The sequence below is a fragment of the Diabrotica virgifera genome, chromosome 7, assembly GCF_917563875.1.
Source record: "Diabrotica virgifera virgifera chromosome 7, PGI_DIABVI_V3a".
Classification (NCBI taxonomy): domain Eukaryota; kingdom Metazoa; phylum Arthropoda; class Insecta; order Coleoptera; family Chrysomelidae; genus Diabrotica; species Diabrotica virgifera.
Window position 1 is genome coordinate 27505896 of NC_065449.1, and position 27182 is coordinate 27533077.

At 33.1% G+C, this 27182-nt stretch overlaps 2 protein-coding genes across 3 annotated transcripts in view; one reads left to right on the top strand and one right to left on the bottom strand.

The window, feature by feature from the left end:
* The window catches only part of LOC114329340 (mitogen-activated protein kinase kinase kinase 7), a 93811-nt gene extending 92884 nt beyond the window's left edge, over positions 1 to 927 (top strand). For both annotated transcript variants that reach the window (XM_028278399.2, XM_050656285.1), the window contains one exon: positions 574 to 927. In XM_028278399.2, coding sequence (XP_028134200.1) covers positions 574 to 804 — 231 coding nt within the window. In that variant the 3' untranslated portion in view covers positions 805 to 927. The remainder of the gene's footprint in view (positions 1 to 573) is intronic.
* Positions 928 to 5930: 5003 nt separating this feature from the next.
* Positions 5931 to 27182, bottom strand: part of LOC114329339 (ubiquitin-associated protein 1) — a 29230-nt gene continuing 7978 nt past the window's right edge. Inside the window, exons 3-4 of the mRNA XM_028278398.2 lie at positions 20415 to 21397; positions 5931 to 6153 (exon numbers count right to left, since the gene is read on the bottom strand). Of these exons, the coding sequence (XP_028134199.2) occupies positions 6028 to 6153; positions 20415 to 21397 (1109 nt within the window). The 3' untranslated portion in view covers positions 5931 to 6027. The remainder of the gene's footprint in view (positions 6154 to 20414; positions 21398 to 27182) is intronic.

Here is a 27182-nt window from a genome sequence, read left to right on the forward strand (position 1 = left end):
CAAAAAATGGATTATATAAAAAGTATCAACTCAGATAGCGCAGGTAATGAGAACTTGGCTTCGAACGGACGAATCACAGGGAAGCATCCTTGTAGGCCGCGCAGTAGACATCCATGTAAAACAAACTATTTTTATTTTAAAAAGCATCGATGTAAACCTCCTGGATGGCATCGCCCTAAACCTCTACCGCGATTTACCTGCTCTGTTATCTTTCATTCACTACAATGTGTTTGTTTTACATTGATATCGACCTCCATCTCCACCTTCACCGCGACCCACTTAATTCTGTTCTTACCCTAAATGTCTGAAGGGGTCACAGGTATGCCCTGTCCCGATATACCATACCATACCAATACCTTGTCCAATTCCAACATAATTTCTTGAACAATCTTGTGAACTTGTATGATTTCATAATAGATTTAACCAATTTGGAGAAATCAAATTATTGATAATTGTTTGTATATGGAAATCAATTTTTTACATTATTTTTAGTCATTTTATTAAATTGTATTGTGTATTAAAAGGTTTGTAAACAGTTTAAACATATTAACCAAAATTATTATTTTGTTGCAGGTCCAAACAGAACTTGTCCTCTTAACGCAAAAGAAAAATATGTTATTAGCCGCAAAAGAAGAGGACGAACGAAGGAAAATAAACCTGGAGCACCTCCAAGAAGAAAAAGAATCGTTAATGTTAGCCAGAGACTTACTGAGACAGCAAAGATCTTCCTCGCCAGCAGGTGATTCGTCTGAAGGTTCAGCAGAAAATTGGGTCATCGTGCCAAGGAGAGAACAACAGAGTTGACGTTATTATTATTGTTATTATTTATTGTAAGATATTTTTTAATTTAATATTGTATTAAATTTATAAAAATTGTGTATATTTTAAGATACAACTTAATTTTTGTAAATAAAGTATTGAAAATCATTTTTTTATTATTAGCTGTAAATCAGTTTCGTAGTAATGAATGTGCAGTGATCATGGGTGATTTCAATGCAAAAATTGGCGAAGGAAAATACTACCCTAATGTAGGACCACATGGGCTTGGCGAACGAAACGACAGAGGGGATCCCCTAATAGAATTTTGCCAGGACCATAATGTTATAGCCGCAATTACATTCTTTAAATTACCTAAGCGAAGCCTTTATACATGGAAATCGCCAGCTAACAAAGGCAACAAAATCGTCAGAAATCAAATTGACTACATTCTAATAAAGCACAGATATCGAAACTCAATTCGGGTAGTAAAGGCATATCCAGGAGCGTACGTATCTTCTGATCACAGTCTTCTTATTGCTAGGTTTCAACTTGAACTAAAAAAGACGCAAAAAAGCCGCAACAACAATAAACTTAACATACAGAAACTAAAGTCAGAAGAAACAAAAGAAAATCTGAAACACGAAATCAACACAAATCTAGACAGAAACCCAGGAAATAATTGCAACGTAGAACAGCAGTGGCAATTCTTCAAAACCTCTATATTAGAGCCAAGTAAGAAAGTACTTACAATGACTAAATGTAAGAAAGAAGAATGGATGACGGAGGAAATTCTAGAGTTGATGAATGAAAGAAGTAAAAACAAAACCATCGATAAGACCTGCTATAAACAGCTTCAAAACCAAATAAGAAGAAAAATTAGGGAGGCTAAAGAAACCTACTTCTCTGAAAAATGTAAAGAGAAGAACTGCAAAACAGATATGACCACTTCAACCTACATAAAAAAGTCAAATAACTAGCCGGAATAGGAAATAGAAGAACCTCAAATATATTGCTCGACAAAAATGGAAATATTATAATGGAGACAGAATGAAAACTACGACGATGGAAAGAGTACATCGAGGAACTATTTCATGACCAGAGAGAACCTATAGTACCTCCGTAGATAGCCAAACCCAGAGATAACCAAATCAGAGGTTAGTCAGGCAATAGACTCTATGAAAACCAATAAATCTGCTGGTCCAGATGAATTACCTAGCGATCTGATAAAGTTGGTCAACGAGAAAAATCTGGACATACAGTAGAACTGTTCAACGCTATCTATACTACGGGAATCATCCCTAGAGAAATGTTGACATCAGCATTTGTGTGTTTGCCAAAGAAAGTGAATGCCAAAGAATGCAGTGACTACCGAACCATAAGCTTAATGTCACATACCTTGAAAATTATCCACGCCAGAATACACTCTAAACTGGAGCTGGATATTAGTGACACTCAATATGGGTTCCGCAATGGTATGGGTACCAGAGAGGCACTATTCTCCTTCAACGTGCTGACAGAGAGATGTTTGGATGTTAACCGTCCCCTTTACGTCTGTTTTATAGAGTACAATAAAGAGTTTGATAAAGTAAAACATGATCGACTCATGGAAACTCTGTAAACTAAAAAACTAGATGAAAGAGATGTAAGACTAATAACACACCTCTATTACAATCAGCGAGCAATAAGAATTGAAAAGAAACATATGAAGAAATGGAAATAAAGAGAGGAGTCCGGCAAGGTTGCATACTATCACCTCGTATTATTTAACGCTTATCCTGAAGAGATAATGCGAGAAACTGTGGAAGATGAAACAGTCGGCATAAGAGTAAATGGAGTCTTAGTTAACAACATCAGATATGCAGATGATACAGTAATAATAGCCGATAGTGTACAAGACCTGCAAAGACTCATGAGTAAAATAGTAAGGTGTAGTAGGGAGTACGGACTCTCTCTCAATATCAAAAAGACGAAGTTTATGCAAATTAGTAAAAACAACCATAATACTAACGAAATCTTGGTAGTAGAGGGCCAGCAGATCGAAAGAATAAAAAAGTCTACTTACCTAGGAACACTTATAACAGAAAGTAATGACTACACTGCAGAAATCAAAGTCAGAATCAAAAAAGCACGTTCTAATTTTATGAAAATGAAAAAGGTCCCATGTAGCAAAGATTTAACATTAGCTCTTAAAGTACGCCTAACAAAATGTTACGTATACAGTGTACTATACTATGGAGTGGAATCATGGACGTTAAATGTAGAGACAATGAGACGACTTAACGCCTTTGAAATGTGGACCTATAGAAGAATTATGAGGGTTTCCTGGGTAGATAGAGTTACGAACAACGAAGTACTAAGAAGAATAGGTAAATAGAAGGAAGTTGAACTTACAATTAAAGAAAAAAAACTACAGTATCTCGGACATGTGATGTGGGGCGAGAAGTATGGCATCCTGTGACTCAATGCAAGAAAAGATAGATGGCAGAAGAAGCATCGGAAGAAGACGAATTTCGTGGCTGAAGAACCTGCTAAAATAGCTATGATGATTGACAACCTCCGTAGCGGAGATGGCACCTGAAGAAGAAGTAATGAATCACCATCATCAATCAGCCCTGATTTGTCCTTTGTTGAACATAGGCCTCTTCCAGATATTTCTATCTTCTTCTGTTCTGCGCCTCTGCTATCCAATTGGTCACAACTCTTTTGAGATCTTCGGTCCTTCGCGTTGGGGATCCTCCTCGGCTTCACTTGTCTGTCCATGGTCTTCATTCAAGCAGTCTTTTCGTCCTCCTGTCGTCTTTTATTCTCGCAACATGTCACGCCTATTTTTGAAGTGAAAACTTCTTTAGGGACGTTTTTTGGATAGGGGAAATAGCATTAAATTCGCGACCGTCATCGCGTATATATAAATGCGATAGCACCGTATATATAAATTGTGTAGAGGTATTTAAATTTAAAATAAATGTAAAACCTATTTTAGGATGGGGAAAAAGGATTGATTTCGCAACCATCATCGCGACCGTCATAGCTTCGGCGAAATAAATTTTGTACATATATAGGTATATTATGTGTATGTATATATAAATTGTATAGATGTATTTAAATTTAAAATAAATGTAAAATCTATTTTGGAATGGGTAAAAAGGATTGATTTCGCGACCGTCATCGCTTCGACGAAATAAATTTTGTACGTATATCATTATAATGTATATATGTATATAGCGGGCGTCCTACAGCTCTGACTGCTTCCCGCACTTCAATATCCAATTTTGTCTATCCTGCCAATCCTCTTCTTCTATTTCTCTTTTTCACATGGCATCCATTATTCCTTGTTTCCAAGATTTACGGGGTCTGCCTCGTCTTCGTCTAGTTGGAGTATTATAGTGTAAGATCTTTCTTGGCCATCGTTCATTGTTCATGCGTTTTACGTGTCCATATCAAATCAGTTGCTGTATAATATATATATATTATTATAATGTACGTATAATAATAGTAATATTATTGAAATGAAAACTTCTTTAGGGACGTTATGCACTTTCTAGATGGGGAAAAGTATTGAATTAGCGACCGTCATTGCTTCGATGAAATAAATTTTTGAAGTGAACACTTCTAATTTTTGAAGTCAAAACTTCTTTAGGTACGTTGTGCTCTTTTTAGATGGGGAAAAAGTATTGACTTAGCAAACGTCATCGCGACCGTCATTGCTTCGACGAAATAATTTTTGAAGTGAAAACTTCTTTAGGGACATTGTGCCCTTTTTAGATGGGGAAAAAGTATTGAATTAGCGACCGTCATTGCTTCGACGACAATAAATTTTTGAAGTGAAAACTTCTTTAGGGACGTTTTGCCCTTTTTAGATTGAGAAAAAGTATTGAACTAGCGACCGTCATTGCTTCGACGAAATAATGTTTTGAAGTAAAAACTTCTTTAGGGACGTTTTGCCCTTTTTAGATGGAGAAAAAGCATTGAATTAGCGACCGTCATCGTTTCGGCGAAATAAATTTTTAAGTGTAAACTTCTTTAGGGACGTTGCGCACTTTTTAGATGGGGAAAAATATTTAATTAGCGACCGTCATTGCTTCGATAAAAAGAAATTTTTTACGTGAAAACTTCTTTAGGCACGTTGTGCCCTTTTTAGATGGGGAAAAAGTATTGAATTAGCGTCCGTCATCGCGACCGTCATTGCTTCGACGACAATAAATTTTTGAAGTGAAAACTTCTTTAGCGACGTTTTGCCCCTTTTAGATTGAAAAAAGTTCTTGAATTAGCGACCGTCATTGCTTCGACGAAAATAAATTTTTGAAGTGAAAACTTCTTTAGGGACGTTGTGCCCTTTTTAGATGGGGAAAAAGTATTAAGTTTGCGACCTTCATCACTTTGCCGAGTTAAATTTCGTATGTATATAAATTGTGTATGTACATGTACTGTACATGGTACTAAAAATAACCAGATAGTATCTTCCCGTAGCCCAAATACGTCCGATTTCGCGCATGATGACGTAACTGGAGACCAATTTGAATTTGAATTCTTGTTAAAGTTAAATGGGATTTGTATGCATTCTGTCATGAAATTATTCAATTAGCAAAATAATATTAAACGACTTTTTTGTGTTACCTGTTTATAAACGACATCTCACTTTTACAAAGATAAAATATAAAATACATATCTTACAACCGCGAACGATTCAAAATAATCGGACGTTATGAACCATTACGAACGTGCCGGTCTTCAGTTGCGTCACGACTCCCCCTTCCTTCAGGATGCGCAATATAATCTTCTTATTTATAGTATCATGTGTATGCATACATTCATACATACGTAGCATAGAACGTACGAAACGCGTATATAATATAGGTATAGCACTTTTTTGGATAGGGAAAAATCATTGAGCTCGTAATTTATATACTATAAGAAGTTTTCACTTCTGTCGACACTCCCATGACTGCTTTAAATTTTTTTTTAACTTTTTTGAATACTTTTTCTATTTCTAGTATTATTTTGTCGTCTCTTTTCTTTCGTCTACATACCATTCTCATTGTTCTGCTGTGATCTTTGTATACTTATACACTTATTAATATACACCACGGATATATGCATACACACAAAATTGAGTAAGGCACATTAAAATGAAGATGTGAAAACAACTAAAACTGTGGAATAAACTACAAATGTTAGTGGGTACAAAGTATTATTTACAAATAAATAAATATAAATCACAATACATTTTCAGCGTAAAAATTATGATACAGCACAGCCATAAAAATAAGTTTATGATATCAATTTATCCAAAGCTTTATCCTTATCATTGTCACACTGCACCAGCGCGTCTGAGATGTCTTTTTCCGCAAATCCTAAGTCTAAAAGATCTGTCAATGCCAATAAGTGGTCTACAACCTAAAACAAACATATTTTTTTATTATTAATATCATTCCAAAACTATTTTTTTCATTAGAAACTTAAGCTTTTATCTTCGATTTAACCAAAATAAATAAATATGGTATTTATATGTACAGCTGGTTCCTAAAAAAACTGATACTACTCTTAAGAGCAAACAGTAGCGATCAACAGGTAGCAACAAACGCGTTCCAAGATTGCGGCTCTAATTTTGAATATTTTGTCAAGATATTTGGCACACATATTCGTAATATAATAAATAATGGCGGTTCAGAGTCCAATTTCAGAAATATGTTAGTATTATTATGTGGAAATTACTCTATAACTAAATAAAATATTGAAAAAAGGAGCCTGTACCGCGCGCCATTAAGAAATACAAAAAATACACTTTCTTCAAATATATTTTTTATCCCGTGCCTAGATTTTGTGTCACATTGGAACTACTAAAAACCGATTTTTTTGTAACAAGAAATCGAACGTCACTGACTTGGCAACATTTCGCTCCTATGTGCATAAAAATTATTGTTTTTGATAGTATAAACGTCACTGTTAGTGTCGAATTACCGACGCACTGTTGCCTCACTTTTGAAAGTTCGCAGAACTTTCGCAATCTTGGACCGCGTTTGTTGCTACCTGTTGATCGCTACTGTGTGCTCTTAAAGCGTATTTTGTAGAAAATTGAGCGGTGTATTTTGAAGGATAAATACTTATTATTTATATACTGTCACTGTCACTGCCAAATCTTAAAATTTTTCAGATATCTTATTCTGTTCAACCTCAGAAAATGGCTCCACGTGCTAGCAAAGAACTAAAAGCAAGAATTGTAACGAAATTAGAAGATGATTGGTCACTATCTGCCGTAAAGAACCATTTTAACGTAAGCAGAACAACAGTTTTTAATATTAATAAGAGATGGAGAGAACAAGAAACTCTCGAAAGAAAGCAAGGTTCTGAGAGACCACAAATATCTACCGCTCATGAAGATCGTACGCTTTTGTAGAAGAGAATGCTTTTGAAGATGCGAAAACTGCAAGAATTCACAATAATATCAAAATTTAGACCTCAGTTGTTTGTTTGTTTATTTTATTATTTGTCTTTCATAATAAATATAATATAATGTCAAAGCAATCAAATACACTGCTCAAAATGATCAAATCTTACTAAGAGTCGTATCAGTTTGTTTAAAAACCAGCTCTGTACATTCCAACAAAATGCACGCACAGAAAACCCTTTAAAAACAATTTCAAACCATAAACATCATGGTCACAGAAAAAAGTGTTGTGTGATTGGTTAGAATGCGATCTTACCCTTCAAAAAATATGTCACGTATTTCAGCACCTGGTTAATTGGAAGGATACTACAAATCTGGCCTTCACGTAAGTGGTCTGTAGCTTCGACATGATAGGTGTGAAATTTTAAACGTTCTTGTTGTTGATTGGATAGGAAGGGTAGCGTAATCTAGCCTCCATGCTAGGTACATCATAGCCTCCATACGGTACTTCCAATATTTAATATTATTTTATTCAAGTGGACAATAAAGGTAAAACACAAACAACTTTTGTTTCTTAATTATTTATTTATACAATAATGTGACATTTTACATAGAAATATGAGTATTTAATTTGGATTAAATATATGTTTACTTGTTGAATTTTTCCACCGTCTGCACACAACAGCTGATCGGCCATTAGACCTAACAACAAAACGCGAAATAAAATGTGTATTTTAAAACTGTTGGATAAACAGTAGGGACCTACAATCAGAAAATCTCTACCTTACAATCAGAAAAACTTACCTTTAGAAAGGTTCTCGATTACAAAATAACAAAAATATCAAAAAACACGAATGAATATCTTTTTATGGTGACACAAACAAACTACAAAGCACACGCGTCCTAAAATCTAGTCAGTGTCAGATTTGTCAAAACACAGTCAAAGTCATGTTCCACCAATCACGATGCCGACATCAGCACCTCTGTAAAATTTAAAGGAAACTAAATACCATTACAGTTTTTTTACTAGAGTGCGCGGGACATGATCATGGTAATGAGAAATATGATAGGTGCTAACCATTGTCATTTAAATCTTTTTAAAGTGCCATCTCCGCCATAAGTGCTAACCATCGTCGGCAATCATCACAGCTATTCGGACTTTAGAGGACGGCTGCTCTGAAAAGTTCATTTGATGTACATCCGTACCATTCTCTCAGGTTGCGCAGCCACGATATTCTGGCGTCTCCCTATGCTTATTTTTCCTTGAATCTTTTCCTGCATAATGTGTTGGAGCAAGTTGTATCTCTCTCCACGTTAATATCTCCGTGATATTCCAATTTTCTGGTTTTAATTGTATTTAAGACTTCCATTTCTTTATTCATCTTTCTCAGAACCTCTTTGTTTGTGACGTGTTCTGTCCATGATATTTTCAGAACAGGGAACTTGCACATTTTTTTTTATTACATAATAATGTCCAGTTTTGTATAAAAATGAGATTTCCAAAATTTCACGCTTTAAAAACTCATAATAACTTAGAAATACAAATTTAAAGTCATCTGTATTTTAAATTATTTCAAACGACCCGTGACGTCACATAGTTTAATGGTTCCGTTTATGGTTATATTTAGGTATATTCTTCTTCTTCTTCTTTAGTTTATTGGCCTCCACCTACTTGGGTATTTGGTCAGCTCGTCGTCGCGGAATAAAGGAAAATATTTATATTCTAATGACATTTATCGTATGTCATTGTAATAATATATACCAGTTTGTTGAGATTGGAGTTTGATACAGTTTTTGAAGGAAAGGAAAGAAGGTTTACTATGGAAAATAAAACCATTTTGTAAAAGTACAAGTTTTCTATGAATAGTTCAAACGATCAAAAATACTTGTAACGTCACATAATAAATTTAAAATTATATACAATTTTGTTTACTTTGTTGGTGTGGAATGTTAACATATAACCCGATGACGTCACGACGCGTTTCGGGCTGGCTGGTATAATTTGAATTTTTAATGGTCTTTAGGGCCAAACGAAAGACAAACAAAACTTTTTTATCTTTGATACATGTTTTAAATTATGTTCTGTTGTGATTTATAACATTTTTTTCGAATTTAAAATTTTATGCAAGTTCCCTATTCTTCTATGCACCCACAACTCGAATGATTCCAGTTTTTTATAAAACGAAGTCGAGAAAACGTAGCACCTAGCCCACCTTACTATTAGTTCTAACTTCAGATCTCTTGTGCAGAGCACTTTTCTCATTTTGTTAACATTCGCTCTAGCCTTTTCTAATCTAATTTTAATTTCCTGAAAGTAATCATGTGTGGAGTTGATCATTGTTCCAAGATATGCATATTGGTCTACTTGTTCGACATTGGTTCCGTTTATGAGGAGATCTCGTTATTTCTTTGCGTTTTAGATATTCTCATAAATTTTGTCTTCTTGATGTTCATTATTAGACCGTATTCTTAGCTATACATTGGGGTGCATCGAAAAAGGCGAAAAAAAAATTTTCTTTGCGATGGAAAAGTAATACTTCACAAAAGTTGCCCAATCAACTGTTAAGTATTCTGGTAAAATTTTTTCGAAATTGGAAAATATCTTCTGCCCCCCCCCAAGACAATTAAAAATTAAAAAAAAATGTTAACAGATGACAAAAATTTTTATTTCGAAACGAAAATGTAATAGCTCATAAAAGTTGCTTAACACAGTATTTAGTATTTTAGTAAAATTGCGTTGAAATAAAAAAATATTTTCTGCCCCCACGGCAACTAAGAATTAGAAAAAATACATTAATATGCGAATTTCTTTTGTAAGGGAAATGTAATAGCATATAGAACTTGAATAAATAAATTCGGTTTAAATTGGAACATATTTTCTGGTTTCACAACGTTATTAAAAATTTTACTTAAGAAAAGTATACTAAAACACTATTTGTATAAAAAATAGCCTAACTTATCCGTCTCCCTGACGTCACCCAAGTTTTTTTAATACTACAATAAATATAAAGCAAAGTACAAAATTAGGTATATAAATATTAAAAAAAAAATATGGTAAAAGCATTCTATTCGAAGGTCTTCCGATTTAGCATTAAAGTGGGGCATAGTTTTTCTGGAATTAATTCGAGTTTTTATAAATCCATCCCTCGAATACGCTCCACAAACTGCTAGAGAAGCTTGTGTCACAAGTTTAACACATCGTTCTACACATTTTTTGTGGCAGTGGGTAAAAGGGTCTAAGTTAGGATTTTTAATAAAATCTCGCAGATTGTCACTCGAAAATCTAGAGAATATAGATGGTTCTGTAGTAAGCTGATATTCTTGTTAGTTAATTAACTCAAAGTAGTCATTCGAATCAAAATTTTTAAGGAGAAAGTTTGAAGACCCTACGTTTTTTTATTTGGTCACTGGAAAACTTCTTTTGATGTCCAAGGGGTATATCATTTGAATGTCGCAGATATACAAACCACTGAAGCGGTTTTTTAAGATGTTCTTCTAACAGCCGTATTACATCACCCTTAACGCCAGTATTTACGACTGTTTCGTCACATGCAATAGCTGGATTTGATACTTTCTGATATACCAGACAGCGGATACCCATATCCGAAATATTTGCACCCTGGCTCATGCACAAATGTTATGTGTTCTTCCACGATCGATTGACCATAAAACTTGGTACCGTTTTTTACTTGAGCTAAAGTTTTTTCTTTGCGTCGGTAACTTTCTTATTTTACCGTTGTTCTCTCTGATTATATTTGTTTTTGTTTTCCCTATCAATCGAGCTTATCACCATTTTTCTGGTACCTCTTTGATTTAATAGAAATTCGCGCTCATCCAGAGGCACTTTTTGAGATTTGCTACGAAGAAAATTTACTTTTGTTCTTAAAGCATTGAATTTTATTTTTGTAAAATTCACTGTTTTGTCTGTTCTTAAATGGTTTTATAAGTTTCATATATTTGTCATGGTAGGCTTTTAAAAGCTGAATAATTCTTGTATGTTAAATTATTGGAATTAAAGCCTTTTCCCATATTTCCTCCAATTTAATTGCAACCTGTTCGGCAGTACCAGAAAATTCTGGCTCTTTCTTACTGAGTTTTTTATCCTCTTGCAACCCTAAAACTTCATCGCTTGTTTGTATTTCGGTAAAACATTTTCAGGTATATTTGGCGGATGCCCAAAAATGGGGCGGTCCACAGCACATCTTGATTTTATTCCCCATCGTCCTGGTTTATCTATTTTAAAAATCTTTAATTTACAAACAACAATAATAACCAAGTAAGGCATCGCACCAAACATAAGTGAAAATTACATGCACGGACTCACGAAGCGGGACATTTCAAAGGGGTTGGGGAGACTGAAAAAATACATAAAACTTTAAATATCGTTTAAATTTGTAATTGACAAAATTTTAAGTTTTCTTTAACTGATCTTAGATCGACTTAGCACATATTTTATTCGAAATAATATAAATTGAAATTTCCATAAAAATCAGATATTTAATAAAATTCAAGGTCGTTGGGGGGGGGGCAGAAAATTGGCTTAGACTAATATTAAAAATACTAATATGCTGAAAAATAACACAAGCAACTTTTTCACGCTATTAGATATAACATTTCCAACTTTTATTTTTTCGATGCACCCTACTATACATGGCTATTCTGTTCACCAGTCCCTAGCCTCTGAAGGTCTTTAACATTTTCGGCTAAGATAACGGTGTCATCAGCAGATCTAATGTTTGTTAACGGAGTTCCCGTAAATGGGAACTCCGGTTACCTTTATTCCAGCTGCTTCACCCTTAAGATGATCGGGGTCTCTTCCAAGTAGGCATTAAAAAGAACAGGCGACAATACGCATCCCTGCCTTTTAAATGTAAATATCACAATGTCTCTAATTGTGATTTTTATCAATGGCTCACTAGTACGACTTTGAAATAGTGTAGGTTTCGGATTTTTTTATGATATGATAATAAGGGTTTTCGAACTTCCCAACTGAAGTCATGAAGTCAGATGATTGATATTTAATGATATTTTTGAATGAATATGACTGTTTGTACTTAATGTAGTATGTATTGATTTGTTTAACACAGGATCGGTCACGCTGTTAGAAAAAATCTAACTTGTCCTTTTCCGTGATAACTTGATTTTGAAAACAACAGCCAAACAACTTTGGTCATAAGAACAACCCCCAATTTTAAAATAATCTTTTTGAAGACGATTTTCGGAGTGCCAATCGAAACGTTAAACATCAATATATTTAATATGAAATGCAATTTTCATTACAGTCAATTGTAGCTTAATTGCATATAAAAATAATATTTATTGATTTGTTGTTATTAACCCAGATTTTTCCATTTATTAAACCAATATTGCAGCTACACCAAAACTAGGTCACATTCATTATATTGCCTTCGATAGAAAATCAAATTATGCATGTTTTGAATATTTAAGATGTTATTTAATACTATTGACAATAATCGGGCAGTTAATGTAACTTGCCATTATACGCCATTAATGTTATCATAGTAAATATTTTGGTAGATAATATCTAGTTATGTCACACTTATATTTTGTTTATGAATGTTTGTTTACATTTGTAGTTAGATTTTATTATTATTAAATCTTTAATTTACCCTAGGTTATAGTTTAGGTATGAGAATAATAATTTACTATTATTGTTGGGAATAAGCCACCATTTTTACTTTAAAACTAAGTTTATTTTACGTTTCGATTAGCACTTCGGAAATCGTTGTCAAAATAAGTTGAGGTCCTCATTGTCCACGTATTTTACCCAATACATGGAATGTTACCCAAAAGCAGTTGACTGACTGTGTAAATTGAACATTAATATTTAGTGTTGTTCTGAAGCTATTTTCTTGTGGCATTTTTGTAATTAACTATTTTTAATGGGAAATAAGCCACAATTTTACTAAAAAATGATATTATTAACGTTTCGACGTCCAAATCGGATGCCGTTCTCAAAATACAAAAAAGAATGTGTGTGTACTTTGTACGCACGTAAGAAGTTATACTTCTATTATATAATTTCAACGAAATAAATTTACTTAACAGTTACAATACAAAAAATTAACAATAATTACCAAAAATTAACCAGAACTTAACAATGCCAAAAATTAAAAAAAAAAAATAATATGAATCGTCCGGGATTTGAACCCGCGATTTCTCGATCTCTGGTCCAATGCTCCACCAACCAGGCTATCAAGGCGCCTGTTATTGACGTTTCGGATATAGATAATTACACATCACGGCGACAAGTGAAATATAAAAATAGATATTTTATTATTTTACGCCCAAGAAAGACAAATCCAAAGACACAAAAATTATAATAAAAAATACATTTACTAAAAAACACTAATATATTATTTTAATGGCTTATTTGCGCTGATACATAATTTGAAAGATTAGCAACGAACTATATACTGTCTGTCTGCGCATGCGCCAGGCAATTATAAAATTTCACCCTCGATCGTAAAGAAGTATAACTTCAAAAATGTTGTTCTTTAGTAAAAAATTCTTCTAATAATTTATTTAATCTGACTCATTTATATCGGCAATTCAGACATATTATACATTTTAAAGTAGAAGACTTTAAAATGATATTGCCAATATTTATGAGTTGCTTTCCTGGTTACTTACTTACTTATCCTCTTCGTTCCCACTGGAACATAGGGCATCTACTGTCATTCTCCATTTTTGCCGATCTTGTGCTTTTTCTCTAACTTCTTTCCAGGTTAGGCCGACATTTTCTGCTTCTTTAATAATTGTTTTCTTCCATGTATTTATCGGCCTCCCCTGTTTCCGTTTTCCTGGAGGTTGGAATTCCAATGCTTGTTTTGTTATGTCTGTGTCTGGTTTCCGCAGAGTATGGCCCACCCATTTCCATCTTCTCTTTATTATTTCTTTATGTATTGGTTCTTGCTTCGTTTTTTTCCATAAGTCTGAGTTTGTAATTCTGTTGGGCCAAAATATTCTTAGAATTTTTCGTAAGCATTTATTGATGAAGGATTGAATCTTTCCAGTGTTGTGTTTTGTTATTCTCCAAGTTTGTGATCCGTATAATAGTACTGCCTTTACATTGCTATTGAAGATTTTTACTTTGGTGTCCAGTTTTATCTCATTAGATTTCCATATATTATTTAACATATAATATGCTGTCTGTGCTTTGCCAATTTGTGTCTGGATATCCTCCTCTGCTCTGCCTGTCATGTTCAGTATACTTCCTAGGTAATTAACTCTTTCCACTGATTTCAGCTCTTGGTTTTCTATGTGTATGCCCATTTCTCTCGGCGTGTTGATCTTCATTAATTCAGTTTTATTCACGTTTATCTCCATACCCACTTTTTTACCTTCTTTGGCTAATTTTTCACTTTTTTTCTGCATGCTCTGTCTCTTTGCTGAAAGTAGGCATACATCATCTGCGTATTCAAGATCTTCTAATTGTTCAAAGGTATTCCAGTGTATTCCAGCTTTACCGTTGCTGCTTTTTCTCATAAGCCAGTCCATGACAATAATAAACAGAGTAGGAGACAGTATACAACCCTGCTTTACACCGCTGTTAATGTCGATTGGTTCTGTTAAATTCCCGTCGTATAATACTTTTGCTGTGGTGTTTTCATAGAACAGCTTCATCATTCTTAATAATTTGTCCGGTATCCCATAACTCTCTACTATTTCCCACAATTTTTCTCTATGTAGGATATCGAACGCCTTTCTAAAGTCAATGAAGTTTAGATATAGTTTACTTTGCCATTCCACTGACTGCTCGATGATCATTCTGAGCGTGCAGATATGGTCTATACATGACTTATTTGCTCGGAAGCCAGCTTGATTTGGTCTTAATTTTTGGTCTATTTTATTTTTCATTCTATTAAGCATGATACGGGGGGGATTATTTTGCTCGCAACACATGAGGGTTATAGGTCTCCAGTTCTCGCACTTTGAGGTGTTACCTTTTTTCGGGATAGTGATTATAATGCTTCCTGTCCATTCTTTGGGAATTTTCTCTTGACTCCATATATTTTCAAATAGTTTATACAGTAAATGTATCATTTTTTCAGTGTTTACTTTAAACAGCTCACCTACGATATCATCTGGACCTGCTGCCTTTCCCTTTTTGAGTTGTTTTATACTCTCTGTTATTTCCTCTCGGCTGAAGTTGGAGACATCAATATCTAACGGTTCCGGGTTTTCTTCTTTCTCAATATTTTCTAATGAATTCACATTGTGGTTAAACAAGTCAGTGAAATACTCCATCCATCGTCTTGCTATATCTTTTTCTGCTGTTAGTATTTGATTATCTTTATCTCTAATATGTGTGTTATGTGGTATCCATTTCCTGGCGAGTTTCTTTGTGTTTTCATAAAGTTTCCTCATATCATTAGTTGCTGCAGCTTGTTCGGCTTCTGTTGCTAAATTATCGTAGTATGTTCTTTTGCCTTTTCTTGAACTCTTCTTGACTTCAATGTCTTTTCTCTTGTATTCCTCTTTTAGTTCGTTTTTTCTATCTTCCTTTGTTGTTAATATTTTCTGTTTAATTTCTCTTCTTTGTACAATCTTGTCCCAAGTATCCTTTGAAATCGATGGTTTATTGTTCCTGAGTTTTTTGCCAACGACGTATTTGTCTGTATCTTTGATAGCTGTTTTTAAGTTTGTCCAGGATTCTTCGATATTTTCGTTAAGAGGATCGGTACGTATTTTCGGCTGCAATGCTATTCAAATGGGGATTCATTTTTTTCGAATCCTGAGAAAACTAATAAGTATTTTTGAAAAATTTAAACGCAGAATGAAAGATCACGTTATTAGCGAGGGCCGAAAGTCCCTGAGAACTTCTATAATGTTTATTTTAATAAGTTACAGGGGCGAAAAACTAAGAGAAAATTTAGTGTGATTTTTAATTTCAAATATATCATTCAAAATAAACTTTTTATTTATTCTAAGGGGCTTTCGGCCCTCGGTAATAATTTAGTCTTTCATTCTGCGTTTAAATTTTTCAAAAATATTTATTGGTTTTAACACATTAATAAACACAATGCCGTGGTAATATTTTCCAAATCTATCTTTGTCTTACGACGCACTCAGCCGAATATAATATTGTCAGCATATATTGTCAGTCAGACACTGACAATCAGTGACAATTTTAAATATTTGACATTGTATCGGGAATATGTTGAGTTATTGATTAAATATTATTGATATATAGTGTATTTGATAAATAATTGATTTAAGACGTGAACTTAATAAAAAGTTATTTATTGTGTATTATTTGTGGAAGATCCAAGCAGAGAATACATCAGGATAATATATTCTGTGATCCAAGTATTTTGTTGTTAAAGATGTTCAAAATTGTAAGCGTTCCAGAACAATATATTATTAAAAATCACTTTAACACTTTTCCTCTTTTTTCGATAGGGTATTAGTCTTTGTTGTACAAATAAATTATTACAATCACTGAATACATAGTTAGTGAAAAAATTATCACATTTATTAACTGAATTAATAATTTGCAATTATACAGTGCTAGTCATGACAGGTGACGTAATTATGACAGATGACTTTACAGTACCACTATGACAGATAATTTTAAATGGGATCTTATGGCAAGTGATACCTCGTTTGAAAGGTATTGAAAATACCTATTCAGTCATACTAATTTTGTTTAAGTTTAAGCTAATTTTGATGAATAAATAAAATAAATATAAAATGGTAGTTTCGCATTTAATAAATAAAAATTCAAAATTCCGCATAAAATTACTTGTCAAAAAGGTTGACGTTGACCTAAAAACAACTAGAGAATTGAAAAACGTCAACTTTTTTGACAAAATAACCATAGGCGGACATTTAAATTTTTATTAATTAAATGCGAAACTACATAGAATATTAAATTTAGTTAATTTATTCACCAAAATCAAAATCAACTAAAACCCAAAAAAATTAGTATGACTGAATAGGTATTTTGAATACCTTTCAAACAAGGTATCACTTGCCATAAGGTCCCATTTAAAATTATCGGTCACAGTGGCTCTGTAACGTCATCTGTCACTATTATGTCACCTATCATAAATAGTTAAGAAGCTTACGTCCGTTTATTTCCCCTCTCCAAATTTCACTATTATAGGTATATCCGTTCAAAAGATACGATGGGGGGTACGGACTTTTGACTAGCACTGTAAAAATAACAGTTATCCAAGAACATTCAAAACCCATCTCTTTAAATTATTGATGACATTTTCAAGTAGAATGACATTCTAGTAATGTTTACATATCCATACCGGTGTGAATTTTACTACACGTAATTTGCCGTGTAAAGACAGAAAAAGTAGGGATACACGTAAAATATTTGCGAATTATGTACCCATAGCCTTAACTACTTCTTTTCTTCCTATATTGTTGTCGAATTCATCCTGGTATCTTTTTCTTGTTTCTTCATTGTCAAGCCATTGCGTGTTGTATCTGATCCTATTGTTATCCTTGTGCTTCTTTTTGGCAGTTAGTCTGATTTTCAGTTTTGCTCGTACTAGTGTGTTTTCTGTTGATGCATCTGCTCCCCTCTGCGATCTTACATCTAATAATGAGCTTCTCCATCTTTTTGCTATATAAATATGATCGATCTGATTTTGTGTCTTTCCGTCAGGAGATGTCCATGTTGTTTTGTGTATTCTCTTATGGGAGAAAAGGCTTCCGCCTATAACAAACCCGTTCTGGGCACAGAAATCTATTAATAATTCTCCATTTTCATTTCTTGTACCTATGCCATCTGTGCCCATTACTGTTTCTCTATCTTTATTTGCTTCGCCAATTTTAGCGTTTCAGTCTCCCATAAATATGAAGATGTCTCTATTATGTTTGTTCAGTAATTTGTCATATTGTGATTGTAGTTGTTCATAAAAAAGTTCTTTCATTGGTAGTTCTTTCTCATTGGTGGGGGTATAAACATTTATTATAGTTGTGTTCTGAAATATTGTATTGAATCTTGCATAGATTATTATATCTAATATGCCTTCCCATTCTAGTAACGCGTCAGTAGCTTCTCTATCTAGCATAAATCCTACACCACTCTCATAGTTTGATTCGTTTCCTTCTTTGCCAGAGTACAAAATCGTTTCTCCAGAGTTTAATTTATATTTACCTTTTTCCTTCCATCTAATTTCACTTAGCCCTAGGATCTGGATTTTGTATCTCTTAACTTCACTTGCTATTTGCAATGCTCTTGTTATATCTCTCATCGTGCGGACATTCCAACATCCTATATATTTTGTTTTCCTCGTATCCATTTTTCTCGTGTCCATTTTTCTCGCTGTGTTCGTCATCGTTTTATCCGACCTGTTTCCGAGGCCAACAGTAGATGTTTCTTTAGCGATTGTGTTCTTTACGTGGTAGGGTTGCTAGCCCTACGCACAACCCTCCTCCTTTCTCAGCCGGGCTTGGGACCGTCCTAGGCGGAGTTCCATTTTAGTTCATCATCATCATTGGCTCTACAACTCATGGTGGGTTTTGGCCTGTTCCAGAATCAGCTTCCATTCCTTCCTATCCTTCACCTTGGTTTTACAATTTCGTACTCGTAATACTCACAAGTCGTCTTCCACCAGATCCTTAAATAGTGCTCTGGGCCTGCCTCTTCTTCTCACTCCATTCGGTCTTTGGTTATAAATGTGTTTCGACGGCTCCATCTCATTAATTCTCTGTAAGTGTCCTAGCCATCGCAGCCTGTTTATTTTGATAGACCTACCAACACTAGGCTCACTATAAAGGAGGTAAAGCTCAAAATTATAGCGTCTACGCCATAATCCATTTTCCTATACGCTTTTATAAATATGTCTGAGGATTTTATGTCCAAAACAGCCTAACCGTTCTTCATCACTTTTTGTTGACGTCCACGCTTCTGGCACGAAAGTGAGGACGGGCTTGATTACAGTTCTGTATATCAATGTTTTTGTTCTTTTTGCACCTATGTTTGATGTTAAAAGTTTCTTTAATCCATAGTACGCTCTATTTGCTAGATATATACGTCTGATTTTATTTTAGTTAGTGTAGTGAAAGTCCATACGCTAAATAAACAAAAAAACATATTTTACAGCCACTGGTTAGATCTGTTTATGGCCCTTTAACCAGTTAAGAAACTATCCCGAGATAATTCGTCTTGCACTTGTTGTACCTAAAATAACCAACCCGAGATATTTCGTTTTGAACTATTTAGTGGGAATTTAAGCGATTTATTTCGTTCTTTCGAGTTAGGCTTTCGGAATTTGAACTAATTTAGACGGAGTAGTTGTTATAAGTCCTGGCTGTGTAATACAATGTAAGACAATGGACAGGTCGAACGGTCGAGGATTTGTTTCATATACCTGCTGACCGAGAAACATTATTTCATCGCTTGCGACGATAGCCAACGCTTGAAAACAAGCATGGCACACAAAGAAGAAGTTGTTACAAGGTTGTATTTGCGTCAATAAAACGGTGGAAAGGGGAAGGAGGTATGTCCTTGAGAAGGCTGTCAACGCTGCATAATGCTTAGGAGCTAAGGAGATAGAAAAACTTAATAATGTTCAAGAATACAACAATACAGAGTCGACCAACATCTTGCTGATTACCCTATAACCAGGAAGCGTGGAAAGTGATATTACAAAAAAATATTCTTCCACCCTCTCGAACATGCTGAGTGGAGTGCTTTTGTGCTGTACAAGAAAAGCGGAGGGCTAGGAACGCATCTAGAATTTCGAATGGGTTTCATAACGCAACGGATTGAGGTTTTGCAACAAAGATAGAGGTGTGTCAAGAGGAAGACCTTCAACGCTTCCAAACCCACTTAGACTTACCGGTCGATATTTCCCAGAAGTTGTTCCTGTCACAGGGAAAAAAGCTCATCCAACTAGAGTGTGTTAACAATACATTAAATTATACATAATACTCACGCGCGGATACTGGACCCCCTATTGTATTTAGTATATAAGTATTTTTTTATTATTAATTATTTTTTTTTCTGTTAACTCTAAACTTTAAGCCATCAGTACAACACTAAATTACACGACAACCGCTTCCAAAGAATTAAAAGAAGCCATAAAATCTAATAAAACACCCTTCTCTGAAAAATAATCTGCAGACGCATTTGTTTGGGTACCGGTGGAACCATAAACAACGGAAATATTTTTCTCAATTCAAAGAATGACAAAAATGATATTTTAAAATGCAAATACATTACACTGGGTATATACATAATAACAATAAATTAATTGTGCTTTATTTTCGCATGACTTACCTTTTTTTGATCGTCTCCAAGAATTTGGCAGGTCCTAACCACCCTTGACAAAGGAAACCCCATTGAACTTATAGATCGACAGAAATCTTGTTGATTTTTAGGTAATAAATGTAACGGATCATCCAATTCGTCTTTTTTAATCTTCGGCCTTGGATAAACCGCATCCGTACTCTTAGGCCTTGTAGTCTGTGTTATTAAATCATTTCTAATGTATGACTCTTTGGGGACTGAAGCAGTAATATGAGTGTTTTCAATTTCAGTTTCTAAGGCTTTCATAATATCAGGAACACTTTTACAGTTGGATTTCTTACTTTCTAACGCAGTGACAGATGGTTGTGATGAAGCAGTAGTGAAGTATTCAGGAGGACTAGGTTTGTAAACGTACTGATTCTGGAATGGGTTATTATCATAGTAGTAACCATTTGTTCTTGAATAGTCAGTAACAACTGGCTGTACATAAGATGCCGTACTAGGAATGTTGTAGGAATACTGGTTATTCATGTAATTAGAAAAAGTCGGCTGCACTTGCGCAGCGGGCCTAACACTGGGAAAGTTTGAGTATGTTTGAGAATTAGAACTAATCTTATAACTACTATTCTTATCTCTGTTTAAAACCTGGGCTAGTTCTTCCATATCGTTTATAGATTTTAGCTCCATGTTGTCGAAAGGACTCGATGTATCATTTTCAAAATCTGATAAATTGAAAGGACTTTTATCGTTTGGATTAGTGTATTGCTGAGTTCCGTAACTCTGTAAGGGAATTGGTGTAAGAATATTTGAATATTGATTATTAATTTGAGTTGGTACTAGAATATCGTTATTGACTGAGTAAGAACCGAAATTTTGATTGATATTTGTAATGTTTGTTCCAGTAATGTATGTTGAAGTAGTTGATGTACGGGCTTTAGTACCAGTCTCGTTTACAGTCTTTAACTCTACCTCATCTGCTTGTTCTTTTTCGTCCTGTTCTTTTTTCCTTTTTTCTAAAATTAAAAATATATGTTATAAATAAGAATAGAAATATCCTTTATTGTCATGAAAAATTTAACAATTTTATAGACAAAGCTTACAAGAATCATAAATAACAACAATAACAAATAACAAATACAATTTACTAAAATGATATAAATCGTCAAAAAATAAAATATAATGAAGTGAAACAAAAAACAGTAACAATCTATTGCAAAATTTAATAAAATTTGCAAATTCCATAATCTACCTTAAGAAATTTAATAAGTTAAGTTAAGCTGCTGCATAATATGACACTCAAATATAGATTAAGATTCTACTTATAAATAAGAATACTGTAATATCTTAGTTATTGGTTAAGAAACTCTGCTATTGGATAATACGATCTTTCAGATAAATAGTTTAGTCATTTTACGGAACTTGGGGAAAGATGTTGCAGATTTAAGTTGTAGAGGGATATGGTTATAAAATTTTTTTGCAGAATATAATATAGATTTCTTTACTAACTCACTGGACGGGATCAGTAAATAGATGTCAAAGGTAGAATTTCTGGTGGAATAGTCATGTCTAGGTCTTGCTGGAAAGACATGTAGATGTTTACAAATTAAGCAAACAATGTCTAAAATATATAAAGAAGGTAGTGTTAGAATCCTGTGATCTTTGAAGTAGCTTCTGCAATGTGTTGTTCTTCTGTGGCCAAACAGATATCTTATTGCTCTTTTTTGTAATTTAAAAATAACATCGGATGAGCAGCCGTACCAGAACCCCAAAAAGGAAGACCATATCGAAGATGGGACTCGAACAAAGAAAAATATGTTATTTTGGAAGAGGCTAAATTCATTTCCTTCGAAACAGATCTTATTACAAAGCAAGCTCAGAATAGTTTCATGCTTAACACATCAATATGAAGGGACCATTTAAGGTTGCTATCTAAAAAAAATACCAAGAAACTTTACAGAATCAACGATACTGATCTGGCTATTATGAGAAGGTAAAGTTTGAAGAGCTCCTTTATAGGATAATGCTACTGTTTTAGCTACGTTAAAAGAGTAAATTTGAATCGGACCAGGATTTAATTGTGTGTAGATCAGAAGTTATAGTAGCATGAAGAGTTGCGATATTTGAGTCGCTATAAGTGATACTGGTATCATCAGCAAAAAGAAAAACTTTTCCCTCGATTTTTAAGCTAGTGATGTCATTAATAAAGATAAGGAAAAGTAGAGGACCCAATACTGAACCTTGTGGTACTCCACATACAACATTTTTGAGACTAGAGTCTGTATCATTTGCCCTAACCAGTTGTTTCCTATTATCCAAGTAAGATTGAAACCAGTTCGAAGAAATACCTCGAATTCCATAGAAATCTAATTTTTTTATCAAAATGTCGTGATTTAAACAATCAAAAGCTTTGGCATAATCACAAAAAACAGTGGCAGTGTGCAGATTATTGTTTAATAATTATTGTTTAATAATAATTAAAGTAAAAAAATAAAAATGTATACCATTTTTATTCAGTTGCAATGCGAAACCAAAACTGTCTCAATTTTTACTTAGGTTAGAGAGCGCGGCCAGCACTCTTATCGACGATTTCACCTCTTGTTAGAGGCTCTTCAGAGAATGCATAGGCTGCTATCTCTACTCCAAGTAAAAATTTTCGACATCTATTAGTCCCCCACTGCAACTGACGTGAAGGTAGTAGGTGCGTAACGGCATCTGCTAAATGAAAGTCTAAGTTTTTCAACCTAATAAAAATATATTTTTAAAATAAAATATTTTTACAAGACTTTTAATGGAAAAACTTATTGGACCATTTTCCTGGTGACACCTCCAAGGCTTCTACAATATGCAAGCCAAATGGATGCTGCAGTGAAGACAAAAGGGAAGGAATTCTACACTATGCAATTCACAACCCCCGTCTGCAGCTGGTAAAGTTTCAACGGAAAATGAACCTAGTTGCTCTATAGGAGTAATACTAATACAAAATAAAATGTATACCATTTTTATACAGTTGCAATGCGAAACCAAAACTGTCTCAATTTTTACTTAGGTTAGAGAGCGCGGCCAGCACTCTTATCGACGATTTCACCTCTTGTTAGAGGCTCTTCAGAGAATGCATAGGCTGCTATCTCTACTCCAGGTAAAAATTTTCGACATCTATTAGTCCCGGTATAATAATTATATTTAATATCAAATGATATGTATATTTTACTAATATTTTAAAATAATCAATAATTTATGTTTGTTCCTAACGCCACATGCTAACATACTCGTATCAACAAAACATACATTGTTTGCTTTTGACAGAACCGTCAAAGTCAAACTAAATATTAATATAACATAATTTGTTTAAAATAACTAATCATAAATGCAATATTTGGAAAAACTGAAATATAAATGGTCATAAATCGTTAAATATCCTGTATGGTAGCGTCAAACCCACATTATAAGAACAGAGATTATGAGAGGAATTGCCTACATTTTTTTTAAATAACTTTTTTGGATAATCTGTATCATAAGCGATATATGGACCAATATTGCACTAAAAATTCACGAAATAAAAATTTCGATATTAAAAATAAAATACATTCATATTTTTTTGTGTAACATAAACTAAAAGTAGTCACTATTTATTAGAAGATAAAGTTAAGTGTTTGGTGGCAGATATATAAATACTTTTTATTTTTGTTTTATCAATCACTTCCTTTAAAATAATTGAATTTTTCTATGTATGTAGATAAAAGCTTTGGCTTTTGTGTCTCTTGTACTGTAATAGTATATTGTTATTGGAGTTTATCTGCCATGGTCTAGAATTGTTTTATGTAAACTTCGGGGCCAAATAATTCAAGGTCATAGCTTATAAACCTCAAAAACAATGTACCATAACAATATCCTTAATCTTGAAGTATTGGATAAACCAGTCAATGTTTATGTTTATATGTATTTATTTCCAATTTCATAACTATGAAATTCCCACATATCAAAATTTTAACAAGGAAGTCAACACAGTGATTTGATTTAAGTTGATTAGAAGTATTTTTATACCATAGAAACACATGAAAGCAATTAATAAACTATTTATAACAAAAGTACCATTTTTTAAATTTACAATACACATTTCTTCAAACTGATAAGTTATAAATACATAGATGGTACCTAATAATAAAAATGTAGATAGACAGGAAAAAACAATTAACTTCACTTTAAATGTATCTAAAATTGCACTTTTCGGAACCTGACATACATTTAGATTATCTTATTCTTTAATTAAAGTCAAGATAAAATATGTTCGTAGATATATTTTTCTAAATTAAGTATTTTTTAAATCTGATTCTAAAAAATTTCATATTTTTCCATAAGATGGATAATTTGTGGACAATTAAAATTGTAATTCATAATAAGAACAATGATTTGAAAATTTGCAAGTGGAATGTAAATGCGATTATAAAGCAAAAGAGCCAAAGAAAATACCATAAGTACAAATAGTAGTTGTCAAGAATTTAAGCCAAGAATAAAAAGTTGTAGAGATATTAACAGAGAAATTCTACATGATAAAAATTCAGTTCTTAATACAGTCAAACTTGGATAATTCGAATCTCAGGGGACCGTTAAAAAAATTCGAATTATCCAAAAATTCGAATTAAAAAATAAATCTACAAAAACAAGGATTACCTACAAAAACATCTGCAAATAATGATAAATATCAGTAGTTGATCATTTTTATCGCTGGAGATGTTTTTGTTCCTATTCTTGCCCGAGTTTTGTTAACATAAATAAATGGGCCAACAAAATTCTGCCAAAAATACCAATTAAAACATTTTTGCAAGCTATAAAAAAGACAGATTTTATTTTGTTCCAAAGAGATCCGAAATTTTTAGCTGCTTTTTAGAATTTAGCTTCTCAGTAATGACAAAAGTTTCTAAGATATTCAGAAAAGATAGTAGAAAAGTTCGAATTATCCTAAATATAATTCGAATTATTCACGACTTTTTACCATTACTTATATAGAAAATACTAGGGACCAGAAAAAAGTTTCGAATTAAAGAAGATTTCGAATTATGGAAGTTCGAATTAAGCAGGTTCCACTGTAGATGGACACAATATTTCAGTGATCATCTCAATTTTGATTATTTTGAAGAAGGCGAAAACATAGAAACTCAACTAAATATAAATCAGCAACTACACATCGAAGAACCAACAAGAAAAAAAGTGTCAAATTCCATCCAACACCTTAAAAATAGTAAAGCCCCAGGAATCAACCAAATCTACTCTGAAATGTACTATATAGTATGAAAATATAAATATGCACCTAGGGAGGTGATGACAATTTTTGGCTAAACTGATGGTACTTATATGGCAGAACAAATGGATATCAGAGGAGTGACTAAAGTAAATACATAATATTGCTACTGCATAAAAAGGGTGATAAACTTGATTGCAATAACTAGAGAGCCATTGCAATAACTAGAGAGGATTCATAGACGGATACTGAAGATTCCCTGGACAGCAATAAAAACTAATGAAGAAGTACTAAGGAAGGTCAACAAAGATAGAGAACTGCTAAAGACTGTTAAACATCGAAAACTGTCTTATCAGGGACATATAGTGAGGAGAAGTCGATATAAAATATTACAACTACTGATCCTTAAGAGGGTGGGTACTTATTTTTGGCTGCAATGCTATTTAAATGGGGATTCATTTTTTTCGAATCCTGAGAAAACTAATAAGTATTTTTGAAAATTTTAAACGCAGAATGAAAGATAATGATAGCGAGGGCCGAAAGTCCCTCAGAACTTCTGTAATGTTTATTTTAATAAGTTACAGGGGTGAAAAACTAAGAGAAAATTTAGTGTGATTTTTAATTTTAAATATCTCATTCAAAATAAATTTTTTTATTTATTCTAAGAGACTTTCGGCCCTCGGTAATAATTAATTCTTTCATTCTGCGTTTAAATTTTTCAAAAATATTTATTGGTTTTTTAGGATTCGAAAAAAATGAACACAATGTCTGTGGTAATATTTTCCAAATCTATCTTTGTCTTACAACACACTTAGTCGAATAGAATATTGTCAGCACATTGTCAGTTAGACAGTGACAATCAGTGACAATTTTAAATATTTGACATGGCATCGGGAATATTTTGAGTTGTTGATTAAATAATATTAATGTATAGTGTATTTGATAAATAATTAATTTAAGACGTGAACTTAATAAAAAGTTATGTATTGTGTATTATTTGTGGAAGATCCAAGCAGAGAATACATCAAGATATATTCTGTAATCCAATTAATTTGTTGTTAAAGATGTTCAAAATTGTAATCGTTCCATAGAGTAACAATATATTATTAAAAAATCACTTTAACACTTTTCCTCTTTTCTTGATTGAGTATTAGTTTTTGTTTTACATAAATATAAATTATTACAATCACTGAATACATAGTTAGTGAAAAAATGATCACATTTATTAACTGAATTAATAATTTGCAATTACATATGAAGACCACACGGAAGAAAGGCGAAATGTCACAAAAAGGTTAATTTGAGAAAATTGAGTTTGAAATTGAAACCGCTCGCCTTTCTTCCCTGTACGGAGAATTTTATAACGTGTTTTAAGCTATGAGGATTCGTCTTTTTCCCATGTTTGAATGACTCACATAAAACTACTACTAAAAACCTACATATTGCTGCTCTGAACCAAAAATAATAAAAAATTGACATTTCGCCTTTCTTCCGTGTTGTCTTCATATATAAATAACAGTTATCCAAGAACATTCGAAAGCCATCTCTTTAAGTTAATTATG